This window comes from Mytilus trossulus, chromosome 4 (genome assembly GCF_036588685.1).
Source record: "Mytilus trossulus isolate FHL-02 chromosome 4, PNRI_Mtr1.1.1.hap1, whole genome shotgun sequence".
Taxonomy (NCBI): Eukaryota; Metazoa; Mollusca; class Bivalvia; order Mytilida; family Mytilidae; genus Mytilus; species Mytilus trossulus.
The window spans coordinates 50,695,647-50,708,788 of record NC_086376.1 but is presented as its reverse complement, the minus strand read 5'-3'; the positions used below and the strand labels follow the sequence as shown (position 1 = coordinate 50,708,788).

The following is a 13,142-nucleotide window of genomic DNA, read 5'->3' as shown; positions in this document are numbered from 1 at the left end:
GTAAAAGTGAATAGAAATCTATGAAATTTTAACACAAGGTTTATGACCATAAAAGGAAGGCTGGTATTGATTTTGGGGGTTTTGGTCCCAATATTTTAGGAATTAGGGGCCAAAAAGGGCCCAAATAAGCATTTTCTTGGTTTTCGCACTATAACTTTAGTTTAAGTTAATAGAAATCTATGAAATTTTGACACAAGGTTTATGACCACAAAAGAAAGGTTGGGATTGATTTTGGGAGTTTTGGTTTCAACAGTTTAGGAATTAGGGGCCAAAAAAGGGTCCAAATAAGCATTATTCTTGGTTTTCGCACCATAGCGTTAGTATAAGTAAATAGAAATCTATGAAATTTAAACACAAGGTTTATGACTATAAAAGGAAGGTTGGTATTGATTTTGGGAGTTTTGGTCCCAACAGTTAAGGAAAAAGGGGCCCAAAGGGTCCAAAATTAAACTTTGTTTTGATTTCATCAAAATTGAATAATTGGGGTTCTTTAATATGCCGAATCTAACTGTGTATGTAGATTCTTAATTTTTGGTCCCGTTTTCAAATTGGTCTACATTAAGGTCCAAAGAGTCCAAAATTAAACTTAGTTTGATTTTAACAAAAATTGAAACCTTGGGGTTCTTTGATATGCTGAATCTAAAAATGTACTTAGATTTTTGATTATTGGTCCAGTTTTCAAGTTGGCCCAAATCGAGGTCCAAAATTAAACATTGTTAGATTTCATCAAAAATTGAATAATTGGGGTTCTTTGATATGCCAAATCTAACTGTGTATGTAGATTCTTAATTTTTGGTCCAGTTTTAAAATTGGTCTACATTAAAGTGCAAAGGGTCCAAAATTAAACTAAGTTTGATTTTAACAAAAATCAAATTCTTGGGCCTCTTTGATATGCTGAATCTAAACATGTACTTAGATTTTTGATTATGGGCCCAGTTTTCAAGTTGGTCCAAATCAGGATCTAAAATTATTATATTAAGTATTGTGCAATAGCAAGTCTTTTCAATTGCACAGTATTGTGCAATGGCAAGAAATATCTAATTTCACAATATTGTGAAATAGCAAATTTTTTTTTAATTAAGAGTTATCTTTCTTTGTCCAGTAAAGTAAGCAAGAAATATCTGCAAGAATTTTTTTTAATTGGAGTTATCTTTCTTTGTCCAGAATCAACTTAAATCTTTGTTATATACAATATACAATGTATATTCACTTTTTACTACCAACTGATAAATTTAAATTATCTTTACCATTCAGTGATAACAAGCAGTTTTTTTTTACATCTTAATATTTTATGATGTATTTAAATGAGTAGTAATTGTTGCAAACTCCATTAGAATATTTTAATTGAAATTAGTTTTGGAATAAGGGAAAGGGGGATGTGATTAAAAAATTGGGTTCAATTTTTCTCATTTGAAATTTCATAAATAAAAAGAAAATTTCTTCAAACATTTTTTTGAGAGGATTAATATTCAACAGCATAGTGAATTGCTCTAAGAGAAAACAAAAATTTTAAGTTCATTTGAATACATTCATTCTGTGTCAGAAACCTATGCTGTGTCAACTATTTAATCACAATCCAAATTTAGAGCGGAATCCAGCTTGAATGTTGTGTCCATACTTGCCCCAACTGTTCAGGGTTCAACCTCTGCGGTCGTATAAAGCTACGCCCTGCGGAGCATCTGGTTGGTTATTATCTTGAATATTATTATAGATGGAGATAACTGTAAACAGCAATAATGTTCAGCAAAGTAAGATTTACAAATAAGTCGACATGACCAAAATGGTCAGTTGACCCCTTTAGGAGTATTTGCCCTTTATAGTCAAATTTTAACCATTTTTCATAAATCTTGGTTAACTTTTACAAAAATCTTCTCCTCTGAAACTACTTAACCAAATTTTTTTAAAACATAGCCAGAATCATTATTAGGCTATCTTGTTTAAAAATTGTGTTTTGAGACCGGGCAAATCAACCAAGATGGCCACCATGGCTAAAAATAGAACATAGGGGTAAAATGCAGTTTTTGGCTTATAACTCAAAAACCAAAGCATTTAGAGCAAATCTGACAAGTGGAAAAATTGTTTATCTGGTCAAGATCTATCTGCTCTGAAATTTTTAGATGAATCTGACAACTCGTTGTTAGGTTGCTGCCCTTAAATTGGTAATTTTAAGGAAATTTTGCTGTGTTGGGTTATTATTTTGAAAATTATTATAGATAGAGATAAACTGTAAACAGCAATAATGTTGAGCAATTTAAGACTAAAAAATAAGTCAAAATGACCAAAATGGTCAATTGACCCCCTAGAAGTTATTGTCCTTTATAATCAATTTTTAACAATTTTTATAAAATTTGTAAATTTTTACCAACATTTTCCACTGAAACCACACGGACAAGTTAATTATAGATAGAGATAATTGTAAGCAGCAAGAATGTTCAGTAAAGTAAGATGTACAAACACATAACAATCACATAAACACAATTTTGTCATGAACTGTCTGCTTCATTTGTTTAATTCACATATACCAAGGTGAGCGACACAGGCTCTTTAGAGCCTCTAGTTTAACTGTTTTGATTAAATTTCTTTTTACAATTTTACAAATTAAGTTAACCTCTTCTAGCAACAACCAAAAATATTGCAGATTGTGATCATTTGTTTCTCTTTTAAAAAAAAACTTTACTGTGGACAAACATTTTCATCATAATGCTGTTTAACATGGTTAAGGGATACTTTTGCGTAAAATCGCATTGCTAACAGATACTTTTGTAATCACACTCTATCATGTTCAAATGATTGGCAAAGACCATCACGCTTTAGCGTGACCATCACATCTTAGTGTCCCCATTGCACTTTACAGCCTTAAACATATATGTAAGAATACTTTTTACTAAAAATTCTAAATCTGGATATCATTATCCAAGATAGACAACACTAAAAGAGGGACAAAAGATACCAGAAAAATAAGAAAGCAAATTTTTCTATATTTTTATAATGCATTTATTGGAGGCCTTTATTCTCAACTATATTTATCTTTTAACAATTTGAAATACAAGTAAAAAAGGAATCCCTCCAACAATAAGTAAACAGTCTTTGCATAATTGTAAAAAAAAAAAAAAGGTTAGTTGCAGTACTGATTTGAAAACCATCTTGTACTTTTAATTGCATTATAATAAACTCTGTATTTATAGCAGTTTTGAAAAAATGATTAAAGGACATTTTGTGTCCAAAGCAAAGAAAATAGGAACTAGTTTATTGCATAAAATTTCGTAATCAAAAGTATTTTAAAAATCCAGAACTGAAAAATTGATATTTTCCGTATTTTGTTCATAGAGCAATTTAGCAATGATATTGAAGAGGTAATATTCAAATTAAGACATGTGTTAAACTTAAAAAAGGCATACCTTTTGTTTTAAATGATATTTATATAAATGTTCAATCACAAAGCTATTCAAAAAAATAAGATGCTGACTCTTCAGTAGATAATATTTCATTCAATAATAATCTAGTTGATTTATTATTATGCCCCACCTACGATAGTAGAGGAGCATTATGTTTTCTGGTCTGTGCGTCCGTTCATCCGTCTGCCTGTCATACCGTTCATTTGTCTGTCTGTCCCACTTCAGGTTAAAGTTTTTGGTCAAGGTAGTTTTTGATGAAGTTGAAGTCCAATCAACTTGAAACTTAGTACACATGTTCCTTGTGATACGATCTTTCTAATTTTAAAGCCAAATTAAACTTTTGACCCCAATTTTATGGTCCACTGAACATAGAAAATGAAAGTGCATGTTTCAGGTTAAAGTTTTTGGTCAAGGTAGTTTTTGATGAAGTTGAAGTCCAATCAACTTGAAACTTAGTACACATGATCCCTATGATATTATCTTTCAAATTTTAATGCCTAATTTTATTTTGTATCCAATTTCACTGTCCATTGAACATGGAATTGATAGTGCGAATGGGGCATCCGTGTACTTTGGACACATTCTTGTTTTGTTTATATTTCCAATGGTCTTTTTCAGATTGCCTTTTCCTGAGGTTGATAGAAGGTAATGATGATGTAGACACTTAACTATTTTCTAATCTATTATAAGTTTGCATATCAAGTATAAAATGTCATGAACAAATGTTTTCTTCCATTTTATCATATGACTACTTTAATGCCTTAACTGACAAAATAATAATTGCCAATGAGTATGACTGTATCAACATTCTGAGTGTTTAAAGTTCCTCAGTCACAGTGGTATATAATTGTGTGCTCCACCTCGAATGAAGGAGATTCTAGGTCAATCCCTGGCATGATAAAAGACTAATAAGAAAATGGTATTTGCTTCATCTGCTAAGCCAACTGTTTTCAGGAGTGAGCTAAGAGTGGTCGACCCAGTCAAAAAAATGGACACAGCTATTGAGACAGTCTATTCTGCAAATGGTTTCCTTCAAAACTAATACTATAAATATTTGACTCAGCATGTTCATCTAGTTCAAAGCAGGCTTCATGACTAAACGATATCATATCAAAGGCTTCATGTAAACATATCATATCAAACAATTTTCATTACTTGGTTTCTTTCGGTCTATTGTTGTTGTTAATTAACTTTTACAAAACTCTACTTCTCTGAAACTTCTAGGCTAAATTAACACAACCTTTGCCAAAGTTTCGCCGGTGCCAGGTATTGAGTCCTAAGTTGTGTCCATTGTCTTTTAAAAACGCTTTGAATAAAGAAAATCTGATCATTAATCAGTGATGAGATTTGGCAGTTTTGTCAGTTGATCACATATTAAAAGCAATAGATATACTATATTTGGTGTATGGAATGATGTCTATTTGATAATGTTAAGTTTATGTCATACTTATATTAAAACCTTCATATTATAGACTATCAACATGAATTAAATCAGAAGTAAAGCAGACATGATATTTCAGCATGTGTTCTCTTGTGTTGAAAGTTTTACACATCACCATATTTGACATAAAGTAACACATTTTGACACCAACAATTAATTCAAGATGCATTCTCATTAAATATCAGTGTTAAGCAAATTTCATATATATATCCTAGAAAAAAAAGATGTTTCTCAGAATTTATTATTTTCATAAAAAAAGCTATTAAGTATTCAACACAAAGTTTGGCATTAGACATGTAAGAGAAAAAGTACAAAAATACTGAACTCAGAGGAAAATTCAAAATGGAAAATCCCTAAAAAAAATGGCATAATCAAAAGCTCAAAAACCGCAAACAAATGGATAACAACTGTTATATTCCTCGTTTGGTACAGACATTTTCTTATGTAGAAATGGTAGATTAAACCTAGATTTATAGCAAGCAAAATGGCTCACTTGTATGATAGTTGCTTAAAATTCTATTAGATTGACAACAACGTGTGAATGAAACAAACAAAAATAATAGGTAAAATTGTCAAAAAAGGGGTATAATGTAACATCCAATATTGTGTTATAATCTTAATCACTTAAAAAACACAAAATATGTAAAAAAAGAAACACAAAAGGCATAAAGATAAAGCACACAAACATAAATTAAAGAAAAGAATATGAAAAATTTATCATAGCACAATAATACAAGGACAGGATGTGTAAGTATGGAGCCAAATGGATATCATCAACAAATAGACTAATAGTAAAAGTAATTTTCTAAAAGACTATTACTGTGCTTGTCCAGTAACCTTTGTGGTATCACAATAGCAATAGCTAAAACAGTTTACCAAATTGCAGTTAGATTTTTATTGTTAGTAAGAAGTGAGTGCTGTGAAATATAAATTAATAATTACCATCCAGTTCCAGTTAGTTGATACCTTTGTCTTGAATTCTAAACAAAATCATGACTTCCCATAATATGAGTCACTGATTTAAAAGGGGTAACTTTGACATGAAAACATTCATGATAAATAGATTTTATAAAATAATAGTTCAAAATATTGTTTTGAAGGTCAATATTTTATAGCTTTGTTTTCTAAGATGAAATTATTGTGAAATTGTGATTTGGATACTATTTTCTATAAGAATTACTGATCTGCTGGCATTAAGGGGAAATAATTCTTATTGGTGATTAATGAATAATACCAGGCTTATGATTTTGCTTACAAAATATGCATCAATTAGACTTGAATAAAAAACAAAACGAAATGCCAAATAAGTACGAAGTTTAAAAGCAATTAGAACAATAAATTACAAAAGGTTTTGTCAAATAATGCTTATACTTGTTATCAAACCTGGTTGGAAGAAAATCATTAGTCATTTGAATAATTCAAAGTTTTTCAAAACAGTTAATCTATGATTTTACCATATAAATAAAATTCATGTCAATTTAGAATTACTGACTACTGGGCAGGTGATACCTTCTTAAATTACACAGAAATTTGTATGATACATAGAACTTTGAATGTGTTCCATAAAAAACAGTGTTTTTTCACAAAATTTTATTCATCTTAGATTTTTTTTAGTGTTCTTGAACAAGGGATAATAGTTAAATAATCATGGAAATAATGTTACAAACAAACTACTTATAAAATGAAGGAAGTTGATATTTATTAGAACAAAATTTTGCTGATTTTATGGTAATTTAGATTATTTCCCTTTAATAATTACACACAACTTGCTGTTGGAAAGCAGAGCTATAAATTTAAGACTTACAAAACAATGTTTTAACTAATTATTTATAAGCTCTATTTATGATAAACATTTTCATGCTTCTAAATAGTGACTCATATTAATGACAGTCATCATGTTGTATGGTATTCATGACATTCATCAACTAACTTCATACTAACAACCTTTCTCTTGAGCAATCTGCTAAAACATTTTACCAGTTGATCAGTTAGTTGCAGAAGAAATCTTAACTGCAATTTGGTAAAAAGTTTTACCCATTGCTGTTGTGATACCACAAAAGGTTACTGCATAAGCACTATAAAAAATTATTAAGAGGAACAATATGCTAGAATGGTGTCTTTTAATCAAACATGGATAATTTTGACTGAAAAAAATCTGAAATTGAGACCAGGTGTACATTCTTCACTAAATTAAATTAATTGGTGAAGTTTTAATTAAATAACATAAAGTATCACAGTAAATTGTGTTTTCATTATAGATAGGTTTGCTCATGATATGATTAATTTTTTTTTAATTTCAGACACAGTCCTGGATTAAAAAAGTAAGTTTTAATTTTTCTATCTGTAAATAGTTCAAATAAACTCATCATAGATACCAGGATCAAAATTTTATATCTACGCCAGATGCACGTTTCTTCTACAAAAGACTCATTAGTGATGCTCGAATAAAAAAATGTTTAAAAGGCCAAATAAAATATGAAGTTGTCAATTTTCACACTTTCACTCACCACTCAACATTCCTTCTGTGAAACACATGTATTTCCTTATAAATAAATGTTGGCTTTTACTGTTAGATGACCCTATCTTTTGCCATTTACCCTTTATTTAGTCTGGAATTGAATATTTTAGACATCAATAACTTTAAGTAACCTTCAATCAACGTTTTGAACTTTGAAAGAATCTTCTTGAAATTTAAACTAAAAAATTACAAAATTTTGAGGGAATTTCAAAACAGAAAATCCTTTAAAAGTCCTCACTTATATAACAGTTGCATAGAATTTTATTATATTGACAACAATGTGTGAATAAAACAAACATATAATATAAGAGCTGTCTCATTTGCAATCATATCACATCTTTTATATATATAATAGGTAAAAATGTCAAAATAGGGGTACAGCAGTCAACATTGTGTTAAAATCTTACTCACCATAAAACAAACAAATATGACAAGGAAGAAAAACAAAAAAAAGCATATAAACAGGGCACATAAGCCAAATAGAAGGACAAGAATACAAAACTAACAAAAGCACAATATTAAAACACAATGATGAGATGTATAAGTTCCCAGCCAGTAGGCAAATGGATATTACCAAAAGTAGACGAAACAGTAAAAATTAATAATTAATGAAGACGAATAAAAGAACACTATAACACATAATTAAAATGATAAACAAAGTCAGTACCTAGAATATATACTTCAAGACTATCCTGTATTATTTGTGAAGTTGATACAGACTATTCATGAACAAGGTGTTGGTATTTTGGTTAATTGACTTTCTCTTCAGACACTGGTGAAGTTTTACAAAGTCTGATTAGCATCTACAAGCTCTTGAAGACCATATGAGTAGGGACATGTATATATTAAATGCAGGTGAAATTGGTATATAAGGTAATAAAAATCGTCTCATTTGTCATAGATTCTGGTAATAAAATGACCACCAATGTCAAGTTCAAGGTATATATTTAAAAGTTCAAGTATACTAGCATCTGAGGAAAATTTGTGTAACGTTGCACACTATTCTAGACATGTATTTAGCTCTCTCCTGTTTTGTAGCATTGTCATTTTAAGGTGGTCTGATACCTAACAAGTCTTATTATATATGATATTGAATATCTTTTATCAGTATGTGCACAAATATATGTATAAATAGAGAATATCATATGGCTTTTTCAATATCGCATCTGTATCAACCCGAGACACCAATATTATCCCAAGAGCTCTGCTCGAGGGATTATATTATTGGTTGAGGGTTGATATGGTGTGTGATATTGAAAAAGCCATATCATATACACTTTATTATATACATAAACCTCAAGTAGATGTTTTTTTATGTAACATGACGTCATACAGATAAGGAGGTTTAAAATGACGTCATACAGATTAGTGATTTGATAAAGGTGTGATAAAGCTTTTGCAACTGTGCTGATATCGATATCATCACGGATGGCTGATACAGCAAGCTTGCCAATGACTGTATTACACATACCATTTATCTGTATTTACTACTAAGTATATAATAAATTAAGTTAACATACTTGGTCATTTCCTTGTTTCAGAAATAAAGTTGGCCATTCTGATGGTAAAGGAAGTCTTACAGATTGGTGAAGAACTGTTGATGGAATTATCCTGTCACAGATAGAGGAAATTAAATGATCCTTTATGCTGAAGTTCAAATTTTATTTATTAATTATAATTTCTCAGAGCTCTTCATATTAATAGGCTGCATTTTTTTCAGGACAACAAAACAATAGTTTTTAGTTGGATTTGTGTTTGTAAAGGCACTATATTATGTTGGACTTTTAATTTAATGATGTTAACTTTCTGTATTTTTATATGGCCTGATACATGTATTTGATGTCTAACTGGAAAAATTTTAGAACTGAAGAAACTTTAAGTATTCCCTGAAATAAAATAAAATGAGGAACATCATAGGAGTAAACAGCAAGGTATCCATGAAGTCCTCACACGACTTAGGCCTAAATTAAAATATTGTTTGTTTGCCCTTTTCCGACCCTATGTTTTGAAACAGGGTAGGTAGGTAGGTAAAATATTTTATTTTTCATTCCCCAAAAATAACTTAGCTCAGTACATTTTATGTCATGCCTCATGGGTAAGGTGTTAGGTATAATATTTTATTTTATTGATACAAAATCTGTATGATGTCATTTTTAGCTCACCTGGCCCGAAGCGCCAAGTGAGCTTTTCTCATCACTTGGCGTCCGTCGTCCGTCGTCGTTAACTTTTACAAAAATCTTCTCCTCTGAAACTACTGAGCCAAATTAAACCAAACTTGGCCACAATCATCATTGGGGTATCTAGTTTAAGAAATGTGTGGCGTGACCCGCCAAACAAACCAAGATGGCCGCCATGGCTAAAAATAGAACATAAGGGTAAAATGCAGTTTTTGGCTTATAACTCAAAAACTAAAGCATTTAGAGCAAATCTGACAATGGGTAAAAATGTTTATCAGGTCAAGATCTATCTGCCCTGAAATTTTCAGATGAATCGGACAACCCGTTGTTGGGTTGCTGCCACTGAATTGGTAATTTTAGGGAAATTTTGCTGTTTTTGGTTATTATCTTGAATATTATTATAGATAGAGATAAACTGTAAACAGCAATAATGTTAAGCAAAGTAAGATTTACAAATAAGTCAACATGACCTAAATGGTCAGTTGACCCCTTTAGGAGTTATTGCCCTTTTAAGTCAATTTTTAACCATTTTTCGTAAATTTTATATATCTTTTACAAAAATCTTCTCCTCTGAAACTGCTGGGCCAAATTAAACCAAACTTGGCCACAATCATCATTTGGGTATCTTGTTTATAAAATGTGTGGCGTGACCCACCAAACAAACCAAGATGGCCACCATGGCTAAAAATAGAACATAGGGGTTAAACGCAGTTTTTTACTTATAACTCAAAAACCAAAGCATTCAGAGCAAATCTGACATGAAGTAAAATTGTTTATAAGGTCAAGATCTATCTGCCCTGCAATTTTCAGATCAATCAGAGAACCCGTTGTTGGGTTGCTGTTCCTGAATTGGTAATTTTAAGGAAATTTTGCTGTTTTTGGTTATTATCTTGAATATTATTATAGATAGAGATAAACTGTAAACAGCAATAATGTTCAGCAAAGTAAGATTTACAAATAAGTCAACATGACCAAAATGGTCAATTGACCCCCTAAGGAGTAATTGTCCTTTATAGTCAATTTTAAACAATTTTCATAAAATTTGTAAATTTTTACTACCGGTAACATTTTCCACAGAAACTACTGGGCCAAGTTCAATCATTATAGATAGTGATAATTGTAAGCAGCAGGAATGTTCAGTAAAGTAAGATGTACAAACATATCACCATCACCAAAACACATTTTGTCATGAATCCATCTGCTTCCTTTGTTTAATATTCACATAGACCAAGGTGAGCGACACAGGCTCTTTAGAGCCTCTAGTTGTTTGTATTGCTCATTAAGTATGCCTTTGTTATTAAGTTTCTGGGACTATTATAAAGTATAAAAAAAATAATTATCATGTAGAATGTGAACAATACTATTTTGTATTTAAATATCAAAATATAGGGCTGTGCGGCATATTTTCGTTTATATGCCTGGAACTTTTAAGAGTTTTAACTTACACTAATATTCTGTACTACATACCTTGTATGCTTACCTCAACCTAAAGGTTTTCTGGAAGAGATAATTTTGTCCTAGTAAAATATGTCCGGGCAGACATACATAACTGACTAGTAGAAAAAGTCTGTAGAGTGTTTAAATTTGTGTTTCCAATAAAAATGCTAGAAGACTTGAAACTCAATTGTCACGTATTTTACATCGCATTTATAAATGATCTGTACGGATAACTTGGCGATTTTACTGCCAAATATTCTCCACATTACAGACCTTTGGTTCATGTCAGATATGAATAATATATATCAATGCTGGTTGAAGGCATTGTTAACATAATCATCCTGATCCAGAGGCGGATTTAGGGGGGGGGGGGGGGCAGGGCCCCCCCTTTTTGGGAAAAAATTTGGTTGCTTATATAGGGAAGCGTGACTGGAGCCGGCCCCCTCTTAGGTCAGTCAGTGGGTTTCCACTTTTGAAAATTTCTGGATCAGCCACTGTGATCTATGGATCACCAAAGACCATCCTTACATGGGATACAGCGTCCGTGTACAAAATATTATGTTCACATGTTGATAATTTTGTATTGGACGAACTTTATTTTTAATGAACCATGCTCTTCAAGTAAAAGATGCAGAGTAACGTTCGTCCTATCATGATTTCATAGCTTTCAACATTGATTTCAAACAAATGCTTTGAAAATCTAAATGCAAGTGTTCATGTCAAACGCTCACGTGATACCAGACTAGACCTTATACAAATATAAGATTTTTGGTAGTAACAAAAAAATTAAATAAAATAAAATCTTGCTGGTAAATACAAGTAAAAGATTTTGCATCTTTTGTCTATTGTTCAAGTTTTTGAAAGCATCAACACCTTTGTCAAACCTTTCATGAAATTTGACAGAGCCTTTTTGACCACCTAAAGACAGTTTTATACAGAGAAAAGTATTTAATTTTTCTGCAATTTACTAATAGAGGACTTATAAGTAAGCATTTAGATAAAATCTTAAGTTCACAGTTTTTTCATTCATCAATACTTTGTCAAACTTTCATGAACTTTAGTTAACCAGAATGGTTTGTTTTTTTTTATCAAAAGAGTATCTAGAGCAAAATTATGAAAATATCCAGTGCATTATATAACATATAATATGTTTTTTATTTATGTTTAAATTTGTACAAATGTATTGTGTTTATTATTTCATCATTTTAATTTTTTATTTTTGAATCCTAGATGTACTTTGTCTGGCCTGCAATAAGTTGCAGAATGCAAGACATAAGGATGACAATCCGTTTGCATAAATTATTTGAATAAAGTTTATTTTTCAAATGGTAGATAGCTTTATCACTTGTATACATATGTTTTTTGTACGAGATTTTGGTATGTCATATGTCTGTTGTCCTTGACCTCATTTTTAGCTCCCTGTTCTAATGGGCCAAGTAAGCTTTTCTCATCACTCGGCATGTGTCATCCTTAACTTTTACAAAATCTTCTTCTCTGAAACCACTGTGCCAAATTTAACCAAACTTTGCCACAATCATCATTGGGGAATCTAGTTTTAAAAATGTGTCCGATGACCAACCAGCCAACATGGGCAACTTGGCTAAAAATAGAACATAGGTAGTAAAATAAAAAATAGAACATAGGTAGTAAAATACAGTTTTTGGCTTATATCTATGAAACTAAAGTTATTCTGGTTAAGATATATATGGCAAGAAATTTTCAGACAAACTAGACAACCGGTTGTTGGGTTGCTGCCACTGAATAAGAATTTTTACGGAAATTTTTCAGTTTATGGTTATTATTTTGAATATAGTTATAGATAGAGATAAACTGTAAGCAGCAATAATGTTCAACAAAGTAAGATCTACAAATAAGTCAAAAGATCAACATTGTCCTGAAGGTGTTAATGCCTTTTATAGTCACTTTTTGCACAATTTTTTAATTTTTGTGATCTTTTACAAAAATCTCCTGAAACTACATAAACAATTTCAACCAAACTTGGTCACAATCCTTATAGGGTATCTACATGTAGTTAAAGAAATGTGTCCCATGACCTATCTGCCAACCAACATGGTGAACTTGGCTTAAAATAGAACATAGGGCTAAATGCAGTTTCTAGTTTATATCTCTGAAAAATGAGGGGTTCATGCTTGGGTTCATGCTTATATATTGGT

At 30.9% G+C, this 13,142-nt stretch overlaps 1 protein-coding gene across 5 annotated transcripts in view; it reads left to right on the top strand.

Moving 5' to 3' along the window:
• LOC134715470 (prominin-1-A-like) overlaps positions 1-12,299 on the top strand; it is a 103,827-nt gene extending 91,528 nt beyond the window's left edge. For 2 of the 5 annotated variants that reach the window (XR_010106726.1, XR_010106725.1), the window contains exons 26-28: positions 4,014-4,040; positions 7,137-7,157; positions 8,896-8,966. Coding sequence is in view for 3 of the 5 variants with exons in the window: in XM_063577653.1 (XP_063433723.1) it covers positions 4,014-4,040; positions 7,137-7,157; positions 8,896-8,944 (97 nt within the window). In the remaining 2 variants the exon portion in view is untranslated. Of the gene's footprint in view, positions 1-4,013; positions 4,041-7,136; positions 7,158-8,895 lie in introns of all 5 variants that reach the window. The other 3 variants (XM_063577653.1, XM_063577654.1, XM_063577655.1) reach the window with 2 other exon arrangements.
• The last annotated feature ends 843 nt before the right edge of the window (positions 12,300-13,142 follow it).